This window comes from Phaethon lepturus, unplaced genomic scaffold, assembly GCF_000687285.1.
Source record: "Phaethon lepturus isolate BGI_N335 unplaced genomic scaffold, ASM68728v1 scaffold558, whole genome shotgun sequence".
Classification (NCBI taxonomy): Eukaryota; Metazoa; Chordata; class Aves; order Phaethontiformes; family Phaethontidae; genus Phaethon; species Phaethon lepturus.
In genome coordinates, this window is record NW_010558027.1 from 1 (window position 1) to 27,596 (window position 27,596).

General features: G+C 45.2%; 1 protein-coding gene across 1 annotated transcript; it reads left to right on the plus strand.

The window, feature by feature from the left end:
* Positions 1–481: 481 nt before the first annotated feature.
* PKD2L1 (polycystic kidney disease 2-like 1) lies at positions 482–17,877 on the plus strand. The gene is made up of 15 exons (XM_010292903.1): positions 482–776; positions 5,157–5,270; positions 6,635–6,762; positions 7,925–8,181; positions 9,083–9,307; positions 10,268–10,496; positions 10,844–11,014; positions 11,727–11,908; positions 13,189–13,309; positions 13,969–14,067; positions 14,841–14,962; positions 15,292–15,409; positions 15,620–15,756; positions 16,540–16,687; positions 17,665–17,877. Exons 1-15 carry the CDS (start codon positions 482–484, stop codon positions 17,875–17,877), a joined length of 2,559 nt encoding a protein of 852 aa, XP_010291205.1.
* The last annotated feature ends 9,719 nt before the right edge of the window (positions 17,878–27,596 follow it).

Here is a 27,596-nt window from a genome sequence, read left to right on the forward strand (position 1 = left end):
GCTCCCAGCCCTCCCCGCGCCGCGCCGGACCGGACCGCTCTGGGCTGCAGGCAGCCTGAGGGGTCCAATTAAATCCCAGCCGCCTCCTCTTCTTGTCTCCCCCGCCCACCCCCGCCTCAACTCAGGGGCCGTCTCCTAGCAGCTTCTGCTTCCCACGATGGCCTCTGGGTCTGTTATCTCCCTTGGGAAGCAGAGAAGGTCTCCTGGCTGTGTTGGTGTTCCCAGGGCTGCTAATAGATGGTGGTTCCTAACAACGCGTAGTGCCAGCCCTCTGATGGGTGTCACCGGCTGAGCTGGTATAAAAGAGAGAAAGGAGGTGTGCTATCTGTGGGAAGCTGAGGGTATGCTTGCTCCTGTGTTGTTGAGGCTGACAAGCGCTTTGACATTGACTGATTCTTTCTCTGCTAACTTAGAACTCCAGCCTGGGCAGGCAATCTTCACAATTGCAGTTAAAAAGTATTTCTGCTGGCAGTGACTAGCTATGAGCACGTCTTGCCTAAACAACAGAGCCGAGAGCCACTTCGGAGCTTCAGAGGAGCATGAACTGGAAGCATTGGGGAAGAAAGCTTGGGACAATCCTGTTTACAATGGCTCTCCCTCTACCTCCTTGAAGATTCGAGCCATCTACAACCCCAAGTCCATCCTGGAGAATCCCTATGAGAACTTTGAAGAGGTGGGGGATCCTCTGCCCTACCAGGAAGAGCAAAGCAAAGCTGTGCATGGGAAGACAAGTCCTTTCCTCAGGTGCTGCTTCTACATCTTCAGAGGCATCCGAGGTAAATCTCTGACACCTCACTAGAAAGGATATACTAGTCCTCAGGAAGAGTGATGGAGGGGAGGGAGGGGTGTTGTGTGAGTGTGGGGATGCAGAAGGTAGAAACCCCATAGTGTCTGTGTAGCCCAGGAACCTGTTCAACATGGACTAGCATTACTCTGGAGATAATCTCTGGCTCACCAGGAAGGAGCATCCTCATTCCGTGTGGCTTGCTGTAGCTCAAGGCAATCCTGTTACCTTTACTACAAGGCAGGAGGTACAGACAGACTTAGTGCTGTGCTCAGTGTCATGCAGTGAATCTGTTGGCAGAACTTTGGACTGAGCTTAGGTGTCCTGAATCCACAGGAACCATCACTGGTGATGAGGCTATTCTGTCATTCTGTCTTTTCTGTGCATTTTCTAGATGGAGTGGTGCTGTGTTACAGTAACTTAAGAACTGATATAAATATCCACCAGAGAAAATCTAGCACTGTCAGGACTGAAATGCAGAGGACAACAGGAATGTATCAAACCAGGCTTTGCTTGAAGACAGCTGAAAGAAAGAGGTGTTAATTTCCAGGTTAAAAGACAAAGGGGAATCAAATATTATGTAGCTTATTCAGAGGCAATCAAAAACCTGGGAGCAAGTTATGTCTCCTGTAAGGATATAACCCTGGGCAAGAGCATTTGTTGAACTGTTTCCTATAGAAGGCATAAAGTCCTAATGCTGTAAAAAGAGGGAAGACAAAGCAAGAAACTGTATTTCTTGTGGAAATTATTATTTTCTTGCCAATGTGTCTTTTCTTCCTAACTTGGAAGGCAAGAACCTTTCTCAGAGCTGTACTCTCTAGCAGTACATGTGAGTGAATAACACTCACATGTACTGCTATAACAGTATATCCTGGTCCTCAATTGCACAGCCCCTCTATGATCAATTCTTTCTTACTTGTCATTGCAGTTACAGTCTAATGTTATTAATTTGCATGGCAGCCAGAACTGGCTGTAGAGGTTTCTCCTGGCCTGGGAGCAATGCTGGGCGGGCTTGGTCAGTTGTTATGGATCACTCGGGGGCAGTGTATCATTTACCTGTTTTATTGTTTGAGACTTAAAAGGAAAAACAATTCCATACTTCAAAATACCATTTGTGAGATGCCAGGGTTGAAACTGGAGCATGCAAATGAAAATACACCAGGGCAACGAAGCTGGTGAGGGGTCTGGAGAGCAAGTTTTATGAAGAGCGGCTGAGGGAACTGGGGTGGTTTAGTCTGGAGAAGAGGAGGCTGAGGGGAGACCTTATCGCTCTCTACAACTACCTGGAAGGGGGTTGTGGTGAGGTGGGTGTTGGTCTCTTCTTCAAACAAATAAATACGCAAGTAACTAGTGATAGGATGAGAGCAACTGGCCTTGAGTTGCACCAGGGGAGGATTAGATTGGATATTGGGAAAACTTCCTTTACTGAGAGAGTGGTCAAACACTGGAACAGGCTGCCCAGGGAGGTGGTGGAGTCATCATCACTGGAAGTGTTCAAAAAATGTGTAGAAGTTGCACTTCAGGACATGGTTTAGCGGGCATGGTGGTGGTGGGCTAACGGTTGGACTTGATGATCTTAAAGATCTTTTCCAACCTTAATGATTCTGTGATACCTGTTCAGGACACTACAGCATTTCCTTCTTCTATTACTGTTGCAGCAGTGTGTTCTGCCAGCAAGGGTGGTAAATAGGGTTGTAGGATAGACCAGAGCTGGGAAGATGAGCTCCAAAGGCCAGCGCAGCCAGAAGAAAGGCCTCTATCAGCCTCACAGAGGTGGGGAATTTTTGCTTGAAGAATTTGCATCCTTCCTTGGCATCTTTACTAAGTGCTTAAAATTTTTCATTACCTCCCCAAATATTGCTAGCTCTCACCTTCCTCTTCCGCTTAATCACCTTAGTGTCTCACATGGAAAATGGAGGTAGTAAAGGTAAGTTGCTTAGCCAAGGACAGCTTGTGGGGTTTGGGAGTTTTTTGGGGTTTTTTTTTCTTAAAAACCATTCCTTGGGATTATGTGTCCATAGCTCTTCTGAGCTACTGGTCATAGTTGGCTTATTGAGTTCTTTTCTTGTCCTCACCAGCTACTGGGCTGGACTACAAGTGAGTAGCTGCTGCTCGTAGTGCCACTGCTCAGGACTGTTCCTCTCTAAACTGCATCTAAGCAACTCTGTGTCCTCTGGTTCCTGCCTACCTCCTGCCGCCTGAGCTGTTTCATGGCCAGCCTACAGACACACTTTGCTGGGTATCTGGGTGGCACAGTGACTGATGAGGGACACCCAGCTTCTCACTGCCTTTGGAAGAGGATCTCCAGCTGTACCTAGGACCATGAGCTAGTCACTCACCTGGGTCACAAGTCTGGTTTAAAAGCAGCCTCAGAAGATAATGTAGATGTTGCCATTAATTCTTATCAGTAACTTGTTACTAGCAGGAAGGAAAGAATTACAAACAAATTGCATTGATTGACTGTTTTCTAGATTCTGAGGTGTTTTTCTTTGCTCTGCCTTGTGACTGCTGTATGGTCATGCAAGATGCCTGGATGTTTTCTGGTCTTGAGTATCCTTCTATTCCAAATGTCATGTTCAAAATAGCTGCATCCCTGAGGGGGCAGGTGGTGCCAAAGGAGACACGGATGGGCACATGCTTCATGTATGAGGTGGTATATTTCCATGGCATATTTCCTAAAGATACAGCTGAAACAAAACATCAGCTGATATAGTCTTACAATTACTGGATGCAATTTGAAAGGGTACTGGACCAGCTTCATGGCTGTATAATTTTGGACAAGTCTCTGAAACAAGTTTTCAACGATATTTGAGTGTCCCTGAATTTAGGTGTTCCCAAGCAGACTTCTACTCCCAAAGCAAAGAAAGTCTGTGCCTCTGTTCCAAACGTGGATATTAGGGGTTCCCTGCCTCATGGAAAAACAAACCTGTTAAAAGATTGTGATGTAGTTATATCTAGAGATGGAGTCATTTAAAAGTGACCTGAACAGGTGGTTGGGTTGTTTCCCCTTGTTTTCCTCTGATGTGGAGATTCCTGCAGACCACATGCTACTGTCTCCTGCATAGGTGTTAATCCATATTTTCTCCAGGCTCTCATTTCTGTTGCTGGTCTGGCATGTCCAGAACAGGCTATTGGTTTGTCTGTCCAGGAGTGAGGGTGGATGCTGCAGCAGTCACTATGGTGGCTGATGGTGTGAAAAGCTCTCTAATCTATTGAGATACCAAAGAGCTATCGAAAGGATAGGAGTAAAGGCGCACAGGCACTATACCATTTTTGCTTGTTCTAGGAAAAAAAAGTGCTTCATCTTCTGCCATAGACAACTTCAAATGTGTGGCCTTTGATCAGCTTTGATCCTGGCTTGCAGGAGGATGATTGTTGCATAGCACTGGGGACGGACATCAGGGCTGAGCTCTCTATGAGCTGCAGAAACTAGCAAGATTATGGGTATTATTGACATAGCTTCCATCATTAGGCTTTCAAGTGGAAGTTCTTATGCCTTTCAACTTCAGAAGCATTTCAGAAATCACAACAGAAAGCCATTACAATAAGAACAAACAAATACACTAATGGTATTGGGCAGTTCATCAAACCCAAAATATCAAGGCTCCTTTTAAAGAAAGTGTTTCTCTGTTTTTTGATCAACCCTGGTGACGTTTAATGAGTTGCTTTCACTGTGTGAAGAAATCAGATCACTAGCTGATGCATTTGACATAACTGTATTGAAGTCAGTAGAAGTCCATTGATAGATATCCTGAAGATAATTTGGCTCCAATTTTTATTCTGAAAATATTGAGTTGGGTTATTTGATTGATTCTTATGACCTACAAGAAATCTGCAAGAGCTTTTAGGTAAGCAAGAGACAAGTATTTGGGGCCTGATGGTTCAATATACACTAAGAGGACTGATAGTTGTAAAGCTAACATCAGATGCAGTTCTGTTATCAAAGTCCTATCAGAAGGTCAGCTGTTGGCACATGAATGACTGAAATGAAATTCTGTGGTTTCCAGAGTACCTGTGACATAGACTGAATTTCTGCCAAGAATAAGCTGAAAAACAGGCATGTTTTTCATGTTTCAGTCCACATTGAACTCAAACAGAAAACTGGAGAGTGATTTAGCAAAATAAGAAAGCCAGCATATTTCAGTTTCAGTCACCCCAAATCCTTTGTTCACACTGGAATGATTCTTTTTAGGGATTATTTAACACATTTTTACAGCCTTTAGTCAAGTTTTGAAATGAAAAGTGGTTTTGCTTTGAAAAGTGACAAAAATCCAACTCCCAACCATGTTCTTTGGGCACAGGACTGTAACTCCTCACATGGCCTTTGAGAATGGCCATCAAAACTCTTCAATTCCTTCTTTACACCCAACAGGTCTGTGGGGCACCACGCTGACTGAGAACACAGCTGAAAACAGAGAGCTTTATGTAAAGACCACACTGCGAGAGCTGCTGGTCTATATTGTGTTCTTGGTGGACATCTGTCTGCGTAAGTTACTGTCATATCTCATAGGTGTCCTTTCTGTGTGTGGTGTGAGGGGAATAACATGAGGTTTTATTATTAGACTTCCTCACTCTGTTGTAGGTGTTTAATTTATTGTACATGCGGTCACTGCAGCAAGCAGGTGTGTCATTAACCTACAGAATAGCTGCTGCACGCAGAAGTAAAATAATTGAGTATTGCTCTAGACCTAATTGATATTGGTTAGGTCCAAGAGGTATTTTCTGATCCACATTATCAGTTCTAGTCATTGATTTCACAGTCCTGGAAGAATCTGCCCAGGGTCTTTTCTTAGTTTCACAGCAAATGTTTAAGACCCAGAAAGCAGCTCTAGAAACTTCCTGGGATCAAAGACACAGGATTGTGTCAGAGATTTTCCCCCCTGAGACTGGAGGTGTGGCTGAGGTGATAAAGCAGATGGCAGCTCACACTGTTCTTGGGTGGATTTACTGCATCCCTGTACTGAATGGTAATGGGCTTTGTGTGGGTAAAACAATGGCTGTTTGTTTTTTGGGAAGGTTCATTCATTATCGCAAATGAGCACCTGTGGCATAGGACAGTGAAGAGGATTATATTTCCTGGACCCTGTGGCAGGATAGACAGACAGACAATACCAACCTGAGTTACTATCACACTGGCACGGGGAGGCAGTGCTTCAGTCACTATTCCTAAAGAACCAAGACACACACACGCTGTGGTCGCATACTGACTCATCCACAAGTATGAGGGGGGAGTAGGGGAGGGGGGGGTCTTGAATGTCAGCTGCTTTATATTCATGGTACCCTTTCAACAGCAGGACGTGTTCTTAGTGATCACCGTGATGGATGCTTTTCTGCAGGAAGGAGCACTGGAGAGTTGAAACAACATGTTCAGGGAAGTTAGCGCCTGCTCCTGTTTGAGGTTTCTTGATAGATTAGAACTTAACTGGAGCTTTCCACTTGGGAAAATGGGGTGGTCTCTACATTTCTATAGATTCAGACCAGAACTGCAAAATACAGATCATGGACTTTATTCTGAGAAAGAAAAGTTCTTTCAGAAATTTTGTCTGAGGAAAAAAATTGTTACCCAGGATGTTCAGTTGCATCATTCTATCATCTTCTCTGGCTTGTAAACTCTTATAATCTGTCAGTCTGACAGTTTAAATTCGGGAACATGCAACAGATAAATTTGTAAATCCCTGACAAAGATGGAAGTAGTATCATTAGAGTTCCCAAGGTTTCTTCTCTTGTGCCTTGCTCAGCTTACCTGTAATAGTACAAGTACACAGAAAGTGATTGATTATATGTTTATATCTGTGTCAGGCTCCAATATTCAGGTATAAGGGCGGACCCTCTTCTTGTGTCTTCTCTTAGTGACATATGGAATGACAAGTTCCAATGCCTATTACTACACCAAAGTGATGTCTGAGCTCTTCCTGCAGACCTCTACAGATGGCCGTGTCTCCTTCCAGTCCATCAGTAGCATGGCTGACTTCTGGGTGGTGAGTACAAGTCTGGCCCAGCATAGGGAGCCCTGGAAATCTCAGCTAGACTGGGATACTCAGTTCCCTCTGAATGTGCTCCTTGCTGCTTTCAGCAAGGCATTTTGTTGCTACAAACTTTTGCCAGCTACTAGCAATAGTTACAATATCATCTGCATGCAAAATATCCACTGATCAAAAATATAATTTATCCCTCTGAGCACTGTGGCCAGGATACTGGCTAGGCTAAGGCTAAGTGTTGTGTGTGACCAGAAGAGTCTGTTCCCCAGAAACTTACCAGCTAGACAGGCAGGACATAACAGAAAAAATTGCTGTGATATGATGCTCATTGCACAAATAGGGAGTACTGGCCTGGAAAGGGCAAGTGACTTACTCCAGGTTTCCTTGTGGTAGAAATGACTTTGAATCCTACAGTCCAATGTCTTAGTAATAAGCCTATCTCCATTTTCATGGACAATTGTGGGAACAGCATACTTAACCTGCCTGTAATTCTTGCATGGGCTGGGCTGATCTATAGATTTTTTTTATGAAGAAGCTGAATTAAAAATGGCACTGGCTTTTATCAAAGAGAATAAAGAGGAAAAGATGCCTAGGGTCTAAAACATTTCTGTCAAAGAACTGGTGAAGGAATAATATGAGCCACAGTGAATGTTGTTGAGATATTGCAACCACTTATCTCTGACAGTCTGACAAATAATTTGTCAGTTAGCCTTATCTTTTCCTGCTGTATTAAAAAAGGAAAATGAACTATGGCACTATTGTTTTCCCCCCACTGTTTCCAGGGTACTGGCACACCCCCTTTTCGTAATTTGCACCTCATGCCAGGACAATTGCTTGAGACTTGTGCTCACTGAGGTAGAAGGGAAAAAGAGGCTTGCAGGTTCCTTGCCTCTTCACTAACCCAACAATATGCAGCAATCGTTATTACAAGCCTGCGAGAAGCCAACAACCCTGCTGCCCAGCATCCCTCCTCCACCCTGTGGCTCCACCGTCGCTGCTCTTTCGTCTCCTTTAGTAGAAGCTTGTGTTGGATATATGCTGCGTTCCAACTTGGGGAGTAGAGAGGGGTGGGTCAGGTCTTATTATCTCAAGCCCAGGCCAAGAAAATTCCTCTGATATAAGGAGGACATGAAGAAGTTGTTCTCCTCTCCCCCTCTTGCAGTTTGCACAAGGGCCCCTTCTGGATAATCTTTACTGGACAAAGTGGTATAACAACGAGTCCCTGGCAGCGCATGGCACACAGTCATACATCTATTACGAGAACCTGCTACTTGGTGTCCCACGCATGCGACAACTGAAGGTGAAGAACAATTCCTGTGTGGTCCATGATGACTTCAAGGAGGAAATATCAGGCTGCTATGATGTATACTCAGAAGACAAGGAAGAAAGGATGTCCTTTGGACTCATCAATGGAACAGCGTAAGTACATCTTCTGCTGTTCAGGATTAGAAAATCTGTGATTTCTTTCTTTCTTTTTTTTTTTTTTTTTTTTTTTTAGTTGCCCCAAATTAGTCTCTTCTAGTTAAAATAAGATCTGCTGAGCCACAGGACACCAGAGTTGAGTTTTTCATATAGGGCTGGAATTCCCCTTGCAGTCAGTGGCAGCAAGTCGTTTTTGTCTATCAGTAAGGCCAAATGTCTCTTTGAGGAAAAGCACAACAGAATGAGTGTCAGAGTGAAACCTGTTGGGAAAGCCATGAAAAATCCAGTGGAGAATTAGGTAGGGATTGTTGTCTGTTTTGAGGAGGATGAAGATAAATAGAAAACTCTGGGATCAGATCCATCAAACGGATGATGCTATCTGCTTTCCCTCCTGGATTTCAGGAGCCAGAGAGAAGGGATTGTATCTCTTTCATCTTGAAAAACCTATTTCTCTATAATAATATGAGGTAGCTGCAGTTTAATAACTTTTTGCTTGCTGCATGAATCTTGGTCTGTGAACAAGAAGCTATTGTTCGTAAGGAAATATTATTCAAGTGTGTTCTAAGCAGAGGGTTGTGTGCAACATGGTAGAAGGCAATACAGCAGATCCTGAGAGTAACCTCCATTCAAACAAGATTGTGGCATAGCCAAGGAACCTGTAGAATTTTCCCTCCATAGTATCGCAAGCCATGTTTTGTCACTGCTAGGAAGCACTGCATCAGAAATCTATCAATAATGAAGAACTGATATAGGCTCAGATACGGAACAGAAATTAAGTGCCAACTCTTTAATTAGAAACTGCTCTGTCCCTTGAAGATATAGTCTAATTTCTCTTGGCTACAAGGTCATATCCAAGACTAGGATGGTTATGCCTTTGTTTATGGCTTGCCTGTTGCAGGTGGAGGTACCATTCTGAGGAGGAGCTGGGTGGCTCATCTCACTGGGGAAGACTAACCAGTTACAGTGGGGGAGGATACTACATAGACCTCAAGCTGACCAGAGAAGAGAGTGCTGAAGCCCTGCAAGTCTTGAAGGAGAAGCGGTGGCTGGATCGGGGGACACGAGTTGTCTTTGTTGATTTCTCTGTGTATAATGCAAACATCAATCTGTTCTGCGTTCTGAGGTAAGCAGGGTCCCACTGACTACTCTTCTGCCTCTCATTTCTTCCTCAGTGCAGGTGACTGGAGCTTGGCTACATGCCAGGTGCCCACCAAGCTGCTCTATCACTCTGCTCCTCAGCAGAATGGGGGAGGGGGGAGAAAATAAGATGTAAAAAACCATTGTGGGTCAAGACAAAGGCAGTTTAATAAAGCAAAAGCAAAGGCCTTGCACAGAAGCAAAGGAGAACAAAAGATTTGTTCTCTACTTCCCATCAGCAGGCGATGTCCAGCCACTTCCCGGGAAGCAGGGCTTCAGTCTGCGTAGCAGTTGCTCTGGGAGACAAATGTTGTAATAATGAATACCGCCCCCGCCCCATCCCTTTTCTTAGCTTTTATTGCTGAGCAGACATCATAGGGTATGGAATATCCCTTTGGTCAGTTTGGGTCAGCTGTCCTGGCTGTGTCCCCTCCCAAGATCTTGCTCACCCCCAGCCTACTGGCAAGAGGGGAACGTTGGAGAGGCAGCCTTGGTGCTGTGCAAGCACTGCTCAGCAGTAGCCAAAACACTGGTGCGTTATCAACACCTCTCCAGCTACCACTGCAGAGCACAGCACTACGAGGGCTGCTATGGGGAAAATTAACTCCATCTCAGCCAGACCCAATACAATGCCACAGTTTCTTAAAATGCAAATATTTTAATACTGTCCACCACGGGGGTAAGACTGAGTGGTGTCAGTAGATGTTGCATAGATTAGTAAGAAGACTTGGTCCTCCTGCCATAACCAGTCATGCTTCTCTTCACCTTTCACCCTTTCCTGTCATGGGCAGTGAAGCAGCAGAGATAAGGCTGCATAAACACGTGCACAACTCTTCCACTCATGGTTTGGTGGATAGCTCATGCTCAGGTTTGATGCCTCTCAAAATTATCTAAGAGCCTCTGTCCCCCTTTTTGCAAGTATCAGAGTTTTCTTGTCCCCTTCAAGGTTAGTGGTTGAGTTTCCAGCCACTGGTGGTGCCATTCCTTCCTGGCAAATCCGGACAGTCAAGCTTATACGATATGTCAGCGCATGGGACTTCTTCATCATTGCCTGTGAAATTGTCTTCTGTGTCTTCATCTTCTACTATGTGGTGGAGGAGATTTTGGAGCTGCGTATCCACAAGCTTCAGTACTTCACCAGCATCTGGAACATTCTGGATGTGGTTGTCATTCTGGTGAGGATCCTTGCACGCTTTTTTGGGGAGACCAATGGCAGAGAGGTATAAGAGCCAAGGCAAATGAAGGAATTGGGAAAATGGTCTAGGTAAGACAAGAGCTGGCACATCTTTTTCTCCAATAACAAAATGAACTAACAGAGTAAATGGGCCTATGCTCTTCTATCAGTTGTTAGGAGAAATTGTTTTCTTTAGAGATGCCTGAGAGGCTGTGAAGTCAGGGCACCATTCAGCGCGTTAAGACCTTATTTCCATCTCCCACCAGTAGACTGCAGTTGTGAAGTGTGATACTAATTTTTGTGGAAAGCATAGGCACAGCAGTCACTGCAGACTCTTCCTCTTTGCAGCTCTCCATCGTCGCTATTGGGTTTCACATCTTTCGCACCATTGAGGTGAACAGGCTGTTGGGAGAGTTGCTGAAACACCCTGATACCTACGCAGACTTCGAGTTCCTGGCATTCTGGCAGACACAGTACAACAACATGAATGCAGTCAACTTATTCTTTGCCTGGATCAAGGTATTGTAGGGGGTTTGGGAGATGCCAGGCCTCCAGTCTCAGATCTCTTCCTCTAGATAGCTTGGGGGCTGACTCTTCCATCCCTCTGAGTGAATAAGCCTAATAGCTATATAACAGAGAAGGATTTTCCTCAAACTCACATAATCTGTTTTGCAGTAAATCTAGACAACTTTTCACCTTGCATTTGGAGGCCAGTTATTTGGACATAACAGACAGGGAGACGAGGTCAGATGTTGTGGTTTTGGAAAATGCTGTGTACAACATAACTTTGTCCATCCTGTACTATTTTAGTATTTTGGAGGATAATCTGGCAAACCATGTTTCCCTTTCACGATGGCCACTCAACAATTGGAAATGACTCATCTGGTGGTGTGGACTTTGCATTTCAACCAAAGCATCTTGGCATGATGGAAAGCCACACTGTACTTGTGACTCCTCATTACCATCAAGACATTTGTCCTTATAGCAGTCCCTCTTCATATTTTCCTTTGACACAGGGAACAAAGTCATATGTTTATGATACCACAGGAAGATGGTGGCATACCTGGGCAAATATCCTGAACACTACACCACCATTCCCCTAGCCTGGCTGTCTTCTCAGTGCTTTGGTACTATAGTGATCTTCTTGCCTTAACAAACATGCACAGGTATGAGAGAGACTGACCTAGCCGATGGTTTGACCTAACTTTTTCCCTGTTCTTTCTTCTTGCAGATATTCAAGTATATTAGCTTTAACAAAACAATGACCCAGCTCTCCTCCACACTGGCACGTTGTGCCAAGGACATCCTGGGCTTTGCCATTATGTTCTTCATTGTCTTCTTTGCCTATGCCCAGCTGGGTTACCTTCTTTTTGGGACACAAGTGGAAAACTTCAGTACCTTTGTTAAATGCATGTAAGTGTATAAGTCAGAACCATGTTTCCATCATTTCATCAAAAGAATTTTAATTACTTTTCAACCCCCCTCAACTGCAAATCTGAATGTCAATCAGACAGCTATTGTATCTCATTGTAATAAAGCCACAGTGGTTAATAAGTTGCTCACAGTCCTCCAACTGTGACATCTTCATGGACAAAAAAATGCAGTGAGAAAACTGATGGTTACAGACAGATTTCTGGTTGTCTGGTGTTTATCAGTAGCTGATCCTACCAGACTTTGAGATGCCCTGCAGCCCTACAACTCAATGGAAATACCAACCTTCTCATGGGAGTGTTAAGTGAGAAGTTTCCGTTGGCTAAAGTCCGGACAGCTTTCCCTTGATGTGGAGTTGTTAGGCACACCAAGGGTACTCAAAATGCAGAGTGGTTTAACATCTTTCTGCAGAAAAGCATCATAGCTCAGCTGATAATTTAGTTTCTGTTCTGCAGAACCTTCTGTCATTTTCTCACGTGCTGTGGGTCCATAAAGGCAGTAGAATGGTACTGTCCGACTGTCACTGAGACCTGTTTTTGTACACCAGCAGATGGCTTTAGGTCTAGTTAAGATAAATGTCTCTAACTCTGGAGGTAAGAACTAAATAGCTCAAAACAAGCATTCTGAAGTGGGCTCAGAGTGTTGTTGTTTTGGGTTGGTTTTTGGTTTTTTTTTTTTTTTTTTTTAATAAGGAAGAGGCCCAGATAGAAGCTTCCAAGTTTTGAAATGCTATGGCTTCTAAATACACTTGCTGATCACATCATTTCAGTGTCTGTACAACAGCTGCATGAAAACTTTTCTGTATTTTATCAGATAGTGCACTTCAGTTCAAACAAAGATTTGGAAGGAATACTGTTTGTTGCTACAGGGTTTTCACAGGGAAAAGCAGAACTAATACATTTATCTTATCAAGATGAGAGCTTTAAACACTGAAATGAAAAAGGGAAAATTCTGGTTTTGTTTTGTTTTTGGTTTCAACTCCTGTTTAGACCAAAACGCACTTTGGACAACCAGAAATTGGTGTGGAAACAATGTTTTACTTTCCAGCCAGCTCTTGCTCTAAGCAGATCATCTCCATTCACCCTGAAATACTATAGGTACCTTTAACTCACCAGTCAGTCTGAGTGACTTAGACCCTGCTGTGACTTGTGCCTGTGACCATCTGGGCTGCAGGCACGTTCAGGGTTCACCTCAGGACTGCTTGAGGAGGTAGAATAAAGGTATGTGCCTTTCTGTGACCTTCTGCTTTTGCTCTCCTCCAGCTTCACCCAGTTTCGGATCATTCTTGGTGATTTTGACTACAATTCCATTGACAATGCCAACAGGGTCCTTGGGCCTATTTACTTCGTCACCTATGTGTTCTTTGTTTTCTTTGTGCTGCTGGTAAGCAAGCAAGCCCTCCTTGCCCCTGTATTGACAGCAGTGTTGGAGAGAGCCCTCCCGATAAGCATTTGCACTGCACCTAACTCAGGGATTAGCAAGAAAGGAAGGTTCTGTTACGATAGTATTGCAGTACGAATAGACCAAAGTAGACAAAGACCACATCACTGCAGTTGGGGATTTGATGATCAGGGCCATTAAGGGCCATATTCACATCCTTTAAGGTGAAGATTAAAACTGTCTGGGAATACCACTGACATGGTAGCTGAATTCAAGGGGATTCAGCTGAACAAAGCAGCTTTGTTCTGCTTCCTCAGCAATGGATGCAGAGGGATGCTCGTAATGACCAGGTTGAATACCCAGTGCTAGGAATCCAAATGTAACCTAAGATCTTGCAGGAGGGTCTCCCAAAGATGGTATTTGAGCTGGGAACAAATGTACCTTCGGCCACTGCTTTAAATGCAAGGACCTCCTCCCCAGTGAGAAAGCCCTGTGTGGTCGAAGTGGGCCTTCCCTTCACACACTTTAATTTGCCCAAGGGATACCCCATGTGGAAATAGCTCCTTGTTTAACTGAGCCCTGCACAGCTATGCTTGTCTCTTGCTGCTGGAGCAGGCAAGATGCCTCATGGTTATTCATTTCTTTTCTTTACCTTTTTCTAGAACATGTTTCTGGCCATCATCAATGACACCTACTCAGAAGTCAAGGAGGAGCTTTCAAGCCAGAAGGATGAGCTGCAGCTCTCAGACATCTTGAAGCAGGTGACAAATAGTGAAAACTGTGTTATTTTCTAGATAAATCCTGAAGCATTTTCAGGAAGTCCCTGACCTACGTGGAATTTACCAGAGAAAAACAGTGGTTGCCAACTCCAGATCCACCTTGTTGGTGCATACAGGAGTCACAGTTCCTTTCTGGGATAAATCAAGCTCCCAGACCCTTAGGCAATGGGAAGATGAGAAAGCAGGGGCTGGGGGAATCCTGTTACTTGAGCATGCTAGTAGTGTTTCTGAGACTTTTCTTCCCAGGACAGTCTCCAGACAAAGCTCTTTCAAGGTCTTGACAGAGTGTACTTTGATCAACAAAATGGCAGGTCCTGTTTTGCTAAGCTAAGCATGTTACAATGGTGCAAATCTAGTGGGATACATCTGGAATTCCCACGGGCAAATTCCAGAAAAGGTCCTACAAGTTCACAACTCGGTGCTGTGGGATCAATGTTCTGCAAAGAACAGTATTTGAGAAATTATCTTAAACAGCTGATGACTGGGAGCTCAGCTAAAGGGAGAATCGAGAAGAGAAAAGCAGAGAGCAAACTTTGTCATGGAGACCCTGGCTACCATGTTGGTGCCACTTTGAAGGCCTGATCCTAGTTAAGAGATTGGGCTCATTCAACAGTGTTGTATTTTTGCTTCTGGAAAGCTTAAAATCTTCCTGTATTACTTAGCATCTGCTCACCCATGTTGCATTGTCCACTCTGCCCTATTTTTCACCGTTCTGCCTGCATGATTCTGTTGTCTGTTTGCACCTTTGGTAACAGAGCTACAACCGGACGCTCATGAGGCTGAAGCTGAAGAAGGAGAGGATTTCTGACGTGCAGAAGGCACTGCAGAATGGAACAAAAGAATTGGACTTTGAAGACTTCAAGAACAGCTTGAAGGAGTAAGTGAGCCAGATTGAGGGATGCCTGCTTATCCCTTTCTCTTGGTCATACAGGTAATTTATATTCTCTAGTTTTCAAGGCTGGGAGAGCAGTTAGCTCAGATCCGGGCAATGTAAGACTCAAAAAAAAATAGTTATCATCTTTCCTCACATGTTTAGTCTCCTGTTCTAAACGGGTTTGTGTTGCTATTTCTTTCGCATTTGGGATGTTTAGGTTTGTCACTGGCAGGAGGAAACAATACACTGATTTCAAAAGGTGTACTCCCACACTGTTAGAACCTAACCGTGTAATTCAGTGCCTTGAGCTTCCTCTTTTTATCCTTTTGCAGATTGGGCCATGCAGACCATGAGATCACAGCAGCCTTCTCCAGGTTCGACAAAGATGGTAACCACATCCTTGATGAAGAGGAGCAACAGCAGATGAAGCATGACCTAGAAGCAAAAAGGGTAAAAAAAGGGCAAGGAAAGAAACCCTCTGTTTGGTAGGGGTGGCCAAAAGTGGCCTCAGGAATCTTTGAGTTTGTGGTATAAACTAAGCAGGCAACTGAAATACAGCTCCAACGCTGCCTGGACAGCAGCTGAGTATATCACTGCCTCAGTGAAGCTGACACAGAGTTAGCACCCAACTTTGCAGGAATTTCTTTATCTATCTTCTAGGTTGCTCTGAATACAGAGATTGAAAATTTGGGAAAATCCTATGATGACAACAACCTGGATGAGAATCTGACCTACATGGAAGCAAGAAATAACCATGCCAATATGGCCAGCTGGGTCTCCAAAGAAGAGTTCCAAGTGTATGTTTGTGCTGGCAGTAGTTTAATCCCTCTGCAAACGAGGGGTCTGATTCCCTGCTGCTTCCTTCCCTGATGTAACTGTTTACATTGGTGCTGAGCAGTTTCAGTAAGATCTTGTCCCTTTTTACCTTGCACGCGCATAAGTGAGCAGATCAGGAGAGAACTGGGATAGTTCCTGTAATGTAGTTTGCTTGTTCCTGTAAAAGATTGGGTTAAGAAGTTTTGCTTTCTGCCTCTTGAATAACTTCTGCAGCTGTCAGCTGGCCACAGGCAATATGCTGTCATGTTTCAGGTCAGAAGGTGGCCTGGATAACCGGGCCAGGGGAAGCAGATACCTTTACAGAAGGTCCTGTGGGAATAAATATCCTTGATTTATAACCTAGTTGGCCTTCATCCTCCAGGTCTGAGAATAACACTTGACTGTTTCTTCCACAGGAATAACATGGGATAACATAGCACAGGGAATCAGCAGATCCTGATTCTGCTACTGAGAAACACTGAGCAATCCACATAGGGCCCCTCTCAAAGGAGAGGAAGATGCAATATTTAATAATGGGATTATACTGCCATCCAAACTGTTGGGATCCATCCTAAGCAGAATCACTGATTACAGATGAAAACAGTGTAGCGGGCAGTTATGTTTTCAGTGGGTATGAATCAGTTCTCTGATGAGGAGCATTCACTCCTGTTTGAGGTGTGGCAAATTGTTCATAAGATTTCTGCTGCAAATCCCGCTGTTTGACACAAGAAAAAACTTGAAAATGCTCTTCCTGTCTTCCTCAGCCTCCTGCAACGTGTGCTGCAGCTGGAACAGTCCATAAACATCATTGGCTCCAAGATTGATGCAGTGGTGAACAAGCTAGATGTGCTGGAAAGAAACAAGTTGAAGAGGAAGGACCTGTTGGGCAAGCCACTGGATAATGTTAGCAAGGTTGGTAGCCCACCACCAGACATTTGAACCAGTTTCAGGTTAGGTGACCAGCCCTGCTGTGTGAATGGACCTGGTATCATCTTTGCTTTCCCAGCCCCCTTTGACATAAGACAAAAAGGGTCAGCACTTTGTATGATCAAGCCTCTTCTGTTCAAGCAGAGTGACAAAAATCTTCTTGCTTTCATGTCCCCCCAGTTAACCATGGTACCCTTAAACACACCTTACAGATCCTTTGAGGCCAAGCTCATTCCTGTGGCAGTGGATGCAATTCACTTGTCTTAGTTTCTTTGTGCCTACTTATCCTCAGATGTCAAAAAAGACCATACTGTTCTTCCCAGCAAGAGCAAGCTCATGATAGTGTTGTGGACTGTGATCTTAACATCTTGCCTGTGGATTATTTATCACACATGAGGTGGAAGATTGTTAGCAGTGTGCCCATAGTGCCTCATTGCAGACTTGTGACTTTTGCCAAAGACTGCCTGTATTCAGTCAACCAGCATATTTTGGGTCTTCAGCTTTAAAGTCAAAGGCACGAAGGCATGCAGGAGCCATGTCATTACTTCATGTTCTCATGGCTTTCGTAAGGAGAATAGTCCAACACAGTGACCTAGCTGAGTCAGAAAGAAGCCTCTTTTGCAGAGTAGTTTTGTGATCCCTTCCCATCTGAAAGAGTAGTTTGGAGGGTCCCAATTCTCAGGTGAACATGTCTGAAAGATTGTTTCAGTGTTTGCTTTGCTTTGCCCCGGGATTTCTGTGAATGTTCTTGTAGAGGGTGAAAAGGGATGAGTGTACATTCATCAGTGTATTGCAGCAAACAGTATATTGGATCTTTAATAGATGAGCAGGTTGTACTGATTTCTGGAAGAGTGTGGAAAGATATTTAAGTATCATGCACACCTTGTCTCTCTCCTGGAGTGTTGCTAGACCTCTTGGTAGCTTGCTAACAATGCAGGTCACTTTTTCCTTCTGGTTCACAGGAGGAAGAACCCAGTCAGGAAGAGCTGCTCCCCCAGAGCCTAGACCAGCTGGGGAAAGAAGCAGCAGAAAGCTGGGGAATGGAATGTGTACAGGCAAACAACCTGAGTGGCAGCTCTTCCCAAAATGGGGTCTACTCTATCTTGCCCAGGTCAAGTGTGCCGGGATCTCAGGTGCCCAAGAACATCCAGGTGCAGTCTGATGTGCGCTTCTAGTGAACAGCCCAGTGCTCCCTGTCTGCCTCCTGCAGCACTAAGTCACCGTCAGTTGTTTCCCCAGTGTTAGAAAAATCAGGGCAGCTGGACACAGATGCCACTGTTGCCAGGAACTGGTGATGTGAAAAATCAGGGACGCTCTTTTCCAGTGTAATGATGTGTAATGTCATAGAGCTAGAACTTCTGGCCCCTGTATCTCTGGAGTAGGTAGAAATTTCGAACCAGGTGTTGTATTAGTTCTCTGCCTCTGAACAGGCTGATGCTAAGCCTTTTATCTATCCTTTCTCAAATAGTAGAAACCCCAGAACTCTGAACACTTATGTCCAGAGTGGCACATTGCAACTTGTTCCCAACACACACAACTGTCTGCAGGACAAAGATGTGCTAATCATGTAAACAAAGAACAACATAGTAATTAGTGTGACAAGGAAAGGAGAAATTTAGTTATTTTTGTTTACCTGGTTACCAGCAGTTTTGTTCTATTGTAGTTTGTTTCCAGAACGCTTTGGTAACCATCTCTGTACCTTAGATTCAAATGTTGAGAAAAGACTATGCTAACACTCTGGATAACTACAATCAGAGTTGGGAGGAGATCTGAAATATCATAAACAGGGAAGCAGTTGTAAGTGGTAGAGTCTGAGGTCTGAGTGTTAGGGAGCAGACCTCTGGTTATATGATTTCTAACACAGCTGTTGATGCTACAAAATCTCTTTATGTTGGTGGTGCTGACACCATTTTAGTTCAGGAATATTGTGAAAATGAGATGAATGTTAGTTTTTCAAGCACATGCAAAATACTTCTTTTCCAGGCATTTTTCACTTTGCTGAGACTTCCTTGTAGTTGGTGTAGACTATTGCAGCTATTACAAGACCACTGTAAATGTATTTCAAATATCTTAATTGCTGGTATTCTAGAACGGGTAGCCTCAAATAGGCTCTGTAGGCTTAAAGCCAATGGAAATGTGAGTTGTCCCAGACCACTGCTAACAACCCCTATTAATGCTACACTGTTGAGTGTGCTGCGCAGTGATAGTTTTAGTGGGGACGTTGTGCCATGGCATTTTGTATTATCACCTTTTCAAGATGGACGTGTCGCTGTGTTCTGAGAGAAAGCCTCCCTGGGACTGTCTGAAGGACCTCAGCATCAGGCCTGTCCCCAGATGGCCTAGGCTCCAGGGCTGTCACAGCTACTAGATATCATTGATAAACTGAAGCAAAAGGTCATTCAGCTGCCAGAGCCTAGCAGGAGCTGTAAGACCTTGTCACCCAGCCCACAGGGATTTAGATTTCAGCCAAGAACTGTGGATGCAGGAACTCAGGGTCTCACAGCTCACTTCCCATCAGCTGCCTCTGCTGTTGGGGGTAAGACTTCTCTATGAGACATTGCCGTGTTGACTCCCAGTTCCACTGAACTCAGAATTGAGCAAGAGCTTCTTAACTTCAGCATTTCCAGATTATGTTGCTTATTTTCTCCCACTCCCAGCATTGAAGTTACTGTCTTATTAAGAAGAAAACAGACTATGTCAGGAGAACTTCCTGAAAGTTGTTTTTTTCTTTTCAAATCTTAATTAAACAGAAAATCCATAGGCTAAATTGTAATTAAACAGAGGACCTACATGCTTTCTAATGGGCTTGAAGAGTGCACACAGCCCCTTGAGTGCACTCAGAGGGTGCTCCCTGAATATCAGCTGCTCTGTGTGTTGAAAGGCACAGAGGAAGGTTCTTTGTTAAATTAATTTGTAAGACCTTGTTTTAGATCCTGGGTCAACAGCAGACTATGGTTATTGAGGCCTAATTGCAAAATCAAAAATACAGACTGCTCTTTTGAAGTGTCTGAAGGAGTGTCTGCCTTTTCCAGAGACTCAGAATATTGGGTGAGGTCCTGAGTCTGTGTTACTGCAAACACTTGTGATACTGATCTTAGTTCTGAAGAACTAAGTCTGGCACCATGGGAGAGATCCAAGCAGCAACTGCCTGCTTCAGGGGGTTGATCCTGCCCTGGCAGAGTCAGTGGAAGATATGTTGCTGGCTGAGGCTCAGCTCCTTAACATAGCAACAACTCTTGTGAGGACAACAGCATCCTGAACTCAGGTCCTGCCAAGAAAATGAAGGTGAAAGTGATTATCTGTAAGGCCTGGCTTTATAAAGCCTCAGATTTCTCACAGGGAGAATGTTGCTTAGTTGTTCTGCTCAACAGAAAAGGTGGCACAAGACGTCCCTCTTTGCGTTGCCAGTAATTCTGCTCCCCCCCTGAGCTGTGTCAAACATCTGCAGGACCAGCCCCACAGATGACTCACCCACTGAGGCAGGGGTGTCACTACACACCAAGAGGCAACCTCCACCACCATGCCCCTTTGTGCACAGAGACCCCCGTAAGTGTCAGGGAAAGGAGGTGAAGCAAGAGTGGATGCTTCACCTGGAAGTGGAATAATGCTGTGGCAGCTGGGCTAAGATCTAGAGGACAGTGACCATGAGCCTCTGGCAACAAGGTCATGAGCAATGGGGGATCCTTTGGGGCGAGAGGCAGCAGCCAGCTTGCCCTGTTGAGGAGCTCTGAACCAGCTCTGTCTGGGATCAGACATGAACCACAGGCTGCAGTGGTCTCCTGGGTGTCATCAACAGCCTGGTCAGCAAGCTCCTTTCCCCCTTTCTGTCAGAAAAACCACTCCCTTCACCCCATGCTGTGATTTTGGTGGTGCCAATGCCGCTCAGTGTAAAAGAAGTTCTGGTATATGCCTGTGCCTGCATTAGTATCTTCTCTTATTTGTGCAACTGTGCCTTGTCTGTTTCTTGTCAACATGCTGTCATGTATATGATGTGTCCTAGAGTAGGGCAAGGCAATTACTTGTCCACAGCAATCGTTTGTGTGTAATTACCAATCTTGTGTTCAAGCTGGTTGAGAAAAAACATAAATACACTGAATGGTAAGTTCATACAGCTTCTTTTCAGATGGTGTTGTCAGGCCTCCCATCAGGAGCTGGCATTACTTTCCCCATGAGACATATATCATCTAAATAAAGTATTTTTTCTGTGATAGTAGGTGCATGGCTGTGTTTTGTTCCAATTTAGAGGTTGCCTTCCAAACTGCTGTGTCTGGCTGAGGAGCCCCTGTCCTGCAGAAGACAGCTGTGCCTTGAGGTGGTTAAAAAAACTTCAGGAAGAAGTTTGGAAAAGTATGAGGTGCTTCAAAAAGATATCACCACCATCAGGGGGATGGAACACCTCTCTTATGAGAACAGGCTGAGAGAGTTGGGATTGTTCAGCCTGGAAAAGAGAAGGCTCTGGGGAGACCTTATTGCAGCCTGCCAGTACTTAAAGGGGGCTTTATAAAAAAGACAGACTTTTTAGCGGGACCTGTCACGATAGAACAAGTGGTAATGGTTTTAAAATAAAGGAGGGTAGATTTAGACTAGATATAAGGAAGAAATTTTTCACAATGAGGGTGGTGAAACACTGGAATATATTGCCCAGAGAGGTGGTAGATGCCCCATCCCTGGAAACATTCAAGGTCAGGTTGGACGGGGCTCTGAGCAACCTGATCTAGTTGAAGATGTCCGTGCTCATTGCAGGGGGGTTGGACTAGATGACCTTTAAAGTCCCTTCCAACCCAAAGACTCTATGAGTCTATGGTTATTTGTGTCAGCAGTTGCAGTGGCCAGGGTCTAAGACCCACTGTGGTAGGAGATGCATGTGCTCCAAAGGAAAGGCTGTCTTAAGGCTCTCTTGAATCCAGCCAAGGGGGAAGAAAGCAGTGCCCTAACCATGGCGTCAAAGCACAAGTGAAGCACAGAGAGCTTCACTGATGTGCACAGGGAGGGGCATGGCAGAGACGTCTGAAAGCAGGCTCAGGACTCCGGCAAGGGGCAGCCCGAACCAGCCATGCCAACGAGCATGGAAAGCTCCTGGAAGTGTCTTTTCTCTGTGTCTCTCCAAGACTGTGATGCATTTGTCTCAAGAAAGAGCAAGCCTAACTTTTCAGGTTTAAGAGAAACACATAAATCCCCAGATCTCCCCAAAATACAGCCCAGCTTCTGGAGTGACCTTATAAACTGTGTTTAGTTTACCAGCAGATGTCAGTCAGCACCACTCACAACTCTTCACCCCTACAGACCCTTCTCTGTTCCATTTTCAAAGGAGGGTGGTAGCAAATCTCCCATTTGTTTTACTAAGAGAAACTGAGACACCAGAAAAATCACTTTCTCGGTGGCAAAAAACAGAAGCAGAATTCACAGTTTCCAAAACGCGCTTTATGATACTAGATCCTCCCACCTGAGTATTTCTGGCAAACTTTGCCTATCTCTGGCATGTTACAGTTCTCTCTACAACCTTTAAACAGGGTTAGCACAGGGTTTTTTCATTCTTTGCAGTCCTGTGAAAAGTCTTTAATAAGTGCTAGTATTAGCCTACAGCTGCTGCTGACTGGTCAGCCTTTGGCACAGGAGATTGTTGGTTGGAGACCACCCTGGCCCTGCCTGGTTTACAAACACATCATAGCGGGAGTCATAAAGAAAAGGGCAACGTCAGGGAACAACTATCAAGTATTCATACATCAGTAACTAGGGAAAAGGGAACATCCTCTGGCGAGCCAGCTGATTACAAACCCAGATGAAGTGCCATGCCATCCTGTGGCTGGTCACAAAAGCCCCAATTCAGGGCCTCCAAACCCGAAAGCAAGAAGCCCGGCACCGGGGGAGCGGTGGAACTAGGAGGAATTTCAGCGAGTGCCAGGTCCAGCCCCTCTCCTGAGCTCAGAGGCCAAGGGATACATTAAAAACAATATGCCAGGTTTTGGAGAGAGGTAGCGGAATTCAACGCTTGAGGAACTGACTAAGAAACCTTGCTCACAGCCCAGTTTCAGAGGTGGCAAATGCCAGGCATAGCTCCTCGCCGGCCAGCCGTGCTGCACACGCGCCCGGTGCCCAGGCCCGGGGCAGGAGGGTGCCAGCGGCCTGCGGTGAGCTGAGGCCAAGCCCTGGCCCAGGAGCGCTGAAGGAGGAATGCGAACGCTCAGCTGACGACACGATGTGGGCGCTCGGCGAGGGGTTTCCGGCCTCAGGCCACAGCAGGCCACGCGGAGGCAGGCCGCAGCAGGTCACCACGAGAGCCCAGGAGCCCGTGTGCCTGGCAGTGGCAGGATGTCCCAAACCAGCTCTGGGTGGTGCTGTATCCTGACCGCTGCTGTCCCCAGAAGATACCGGTCATTTCTCTACTGGCATGCTCACCTCTAGGTGCCAGAGGCCTAAGAAACAGCCCGTCAGAGCAACGTGCAAGGCAGGAGCTTGAAGCTTGTGCTTTGTGCTGACTGAGAAAGGGCTGAAAAGCCAACGTGTCGCTTCCGTTGGCTGCGACTACCTACAGGGTCCCCTTCTGCAAAAAGCATCAGAAATAACAGCAGATGTCTATCGCAGGCATAAAAAAACTCCATATATGCTCACGTACCCACACACATTGCTGTAATGTGTCAAACCACCCAGGTTGTCCAGACACGTTTGGAGTTCACAAAGCAAAGCAAGCTTTGAAATCACATACAAAGATTTCTGGGACAACAAAAGGGCAGAGCTTTTCCTCAGTTTCCTATAGAATAGACAACTGTTATGGCAATGAGAGATGTCAGCCTTTCTGAATCCTTTCAGGAATACAGCCTCTTCTGCCTCAAAGGGTTTTATCCTGTACAGGCCCAGAAGAGGCCATGCCACCAGCCTGCATTCTCCACCATGTATATATGGAGTCAAGGGCAGTGGACCAGCTGAAGTCCCGTAGCACCAGGGTCTGGTCCTTGAGCTGCTTTACTGGATCACATTGAGAGGTGAGACTGGGCGTTTGTTCACCTTCAAAAGAGGCAAACAGTGGTGGAAGGAGACTTGTGACATCCAACCCACACTTAAACTTTCCAAGAGCAAGGTGGAGGGGAAATACACAGTACAGCACTGAAAAAGCCTCCTTGGTCACCTCCTCTGTATGCTGGACACGCTTTGTTAAAGGCCTTTTCAGCTTTGATTTTGCCAGCCTTGTTAGGTTTGGCAGTATTTCTGAGAGAAGGTTGGAAAACCTCTCAGCAAGGAAACCCTCAGGGAGTATGTGGCATGTTTGCCTGTTTCTTGCACTAGGGAGAAGGAAAGCCTTCTATGGGAATGGCCCAACCCGGTGAGCAGGCCTGCAAGGGCCCCGGTGCTTTGATGGGAGTGGTCTGTGGGCCATGCTCTGGTTGCAGGACCAGGCTATGGAGGTCTTCAGCTCTGGTGTGAGATGCGAGTGGCCTTGGTAAGGGCTGTGCTGCTGAGGAGCTGCTGAAAGTAGAGCAGGAGAGAAGGCTGAATTGGACAGAGATCAGTGCAGAGGTGGGCAATGCAGGCACCAGGAGCAGGGGAAAAAAAAGCAGCAAAGCTCGATGGTTACTTCATTTTAAAACAGAACCAACTGCACTCACTTCTGTACTCATGAGCACCAAGACATGTGTCCAAATGGACTGTTCAGAATTCGGGCACCAAGGTCTGTGTCCAGGTGCTGTGGTCATGTGTCCTTGTGATGACACAGAACACGGAACACCAGTTATGGCATTCTCATGTCTTCTGTGTTCTTAGCCTGGTGAGCATGGCTTGCTTTTTCATGTGCCTTTTCATACCCTTTAGGAGATGACAGTGTTCAGTTTCTTATCCTGTCCCTCCTCTGTGAGTCATTAAGATTTACTTATTGTCTGTTCTTTCCTAGTCTGAGTGCCTGGAGGAGCTACCCCTAAATGTGTTGATGTCCTGATGGGCTGCTAAGTTCAGTGCCATCAATATCTGCCACTCCTGGTGTTCCACACACAGGCTTTCATTTACTCTCCATTCAGACCTGTCTTAGCTTTTCTATTATGATTCCCCACTCCACCTGCCTCTCCCAAATTACTGCCAACTGTGTCTTGTCCTAGGGCACCAAGCTGCCCTTCAGTGGTTCATGGGTAGCTCTGGACAACCTCTGCCCCTTTTGCATACATTAGTCATCCCTACTTACACAGCAGTTTCCAAACTAGGAGAGAAAAATTAGGTGTGGAGAGGAGCAGAGCAGCACTGTCAAAAAACAGACGCCCTGGCCAAGATAAATACCAGGCAGTGGCTCTACCAAAAAAAATAGCTAAGTATTGAGATGCACCTGGGACTTAATGGAACATAACCAGTTGGGCAAACTGGAAGGTGAGTGCAAAGAGCCCTGGCATAAGTACCTTAGGAGTGTGGAGCTTTTTCCTGTGGCATTACTGGGTGAGATGTGCAACCAAGTGCTTCCTTCTTATTGTTCTCCCCTTCATCTGTGTTACTGCCTTCATCCTTAAGTCAATCAAGGATTAGCCTACTGCTTTGTGTTCTCTTTGATAACACTTGCTACCTGGTGATTCCCTGTGTTTTTGCCTCAGTTTCCCTACTGGTGAACGTGATTTTCCTGCAATCTGCGTCAGAATAGGAGACAGTCAAGATTTCTGAGCCTTTGCACTTCGTCTTTTTCTTTCACCTAACATGATGCTCTGCCCTGTCTTGGAACGACATGGCATGGTAGTTCTCTGTCAAGGTCATATAGCACTGTTAGGCATCTAGGAAGGCACAAAGGAAAGGGGAAGTTATGGATGAAACAGAGCCAATTTCTTATCTCTCCTCCAGAATACAAGTTGTTTACTGTCACACTATGTCACGTTCTGCTGTTGTGCAGTGTTGCTTTGGGGAAGGACACTCCGTGACTCTGGGTGTACAGCCACCACCGCAAAAAAGTCTGAATCTGTTCAGGGCTGCCACAAAAAATACTAATGGCAGCAGCTCAGGCCTTGGGAGGGGATAGAAGTTAAACAGTTTTTAGGAATGGCTGGTGGGGCAGCCTGGACTTTGCTCCTGAGTAGGGAGGTGAAACGTCTACATAATATTGTGTATGTCAACATTCATGTCTAGGGAGGGAGCTGACCTCTGGAGAGCTGAGTTGAGACAGATAAAACACGCTTTAATCCTGTTAATCTCGTGAGGGCACTGAGGCCCTCAAAAGGGAAGCAGAAGGATGGAGTACCCATTCCCGACTTGCAAATAGCAATGCAAGCTGTACTTGAGGGAGTCCTGTCCCAGGAGTTTGGGCTGAGTGTGGGATAATCTTGCACGGGCGAACTTGTGCTGCTGCCCCACCTTAGCTTGGTGCTGCTTCTTAGTCTGCAGTCCCAAGCTTTGTCCTAAAGGTGTAATAACATGGGGCAGTCACGACTAGTGTGTCTCCAGATCTGCTTTTTTAGAGAAGGCATGGGAGCTTCCTTTCTTCTTAGCAGACTCCCAAAGCTTACCTCCCTAGTAGCTACTACACAGCGTGCGTGGCTAAGATGTATCCCTGGTCTAGGTCTTTACTCCAGCTTTCTCATCAGACCTCACTGTTTCTGCTCCCTCTACCTGTGTTATCTCCTTCTTTTAATGTATCTAGACTGTGAGGGAGATCATGAGTGTGTCTGTATTTGCATTGTTCTCTGTAACATTACTAACAACAGCAAGTTGGAGCTGTAAATATCTGAACATAGTTATGATGTTAGCTTTTTAAACACTGAAGAACTGCAACGGTAGTTTAGATGCATTAGATACTTCACAGTACAGATCTTATATCCTTGTCTGATTACTTGCTTTACCCAGATAACACCTGTGTGTAGCTGTATTGATCCCATAGTTTAGCTATTCATGATTTCTGTCAGAGACCATGATATCTCAGTGTAGTGCACTAGTTAAATATTGATTTCCTTTACTCTTAGATTTGCTTGAATCCTTTCTTATCTTTAACCAATTAAGGAGTTAGTGCTACTATGATTTCAGATAATGGGCTAAATGTTTAACAAAACTTGACAAAGTCAGATTTCTTCTACATAATCTGCAAGTCTAGCAAAAGCCAACTTCCCCAAGGCAAACAGCACTTTAACGAAGTAAGGGAGGCCAGTCAGCACTAGCTTTAACATGATGAGCAATCAGGGTGGAAAAGACATGATGAGATGTTTTTTTGTGCCTAGGGTGGTGAACTTTTAGATGCAGCAGATTCAGCACATGTGTACACATCTGTACAGGGTGTCTCTTTTAGAGTGGTTTACTGGAGCTTTTGGAAGAGAAGAGCTAGGAAATATCTCTCACTCATGCACCATGTCTGGTATTGCTGCATTGGTCTCAGAGCTGCTTTTGTACAGAGAGCATTGGGATCTGCTTCTTGCTGCATTCAGTAGCGAAGGTAATAGTACACATCAGCATGAAGCTCCTCCTGCACATATTTCTCATGCACTCTCTTGCTGGCTCAAGTCCCTGAAATATTTTACAAGCTCTATGAAATTCAGCATTAAGGAGAATTAAAAAACAACATGGATCTTCAGGGCTATGAAAGCAGCATCACAAAGAAAGCAGTGGAGAAACAGATCTGAAAATCATGTGCTAGACAATCATTCTGCTAGACAAAACCATGTCTGATTTGGTCAAGTGGTGGCAAGTGTTGGCCCATGTGGAAAGCTGGACTAGAGGGAGCTCTTATCAGCCCCTTCAAACAGATGTTTTTGTGATGCTGTGGCTCAGGCTGCAGGAAGATGGGAAGAAGACACCAGGACCTTCAGAGTGGAACTCATAGTCCTCAGTAACTTCTTATCCACTCTGTTTGCTGGGGCACATGCAGGACATGTCTAGTGTGACCAGAAACCATAGGAAAGGAGCAATGTTCAAATCAGCTGCAAATGAGAATGATGCTTTTCAGCAG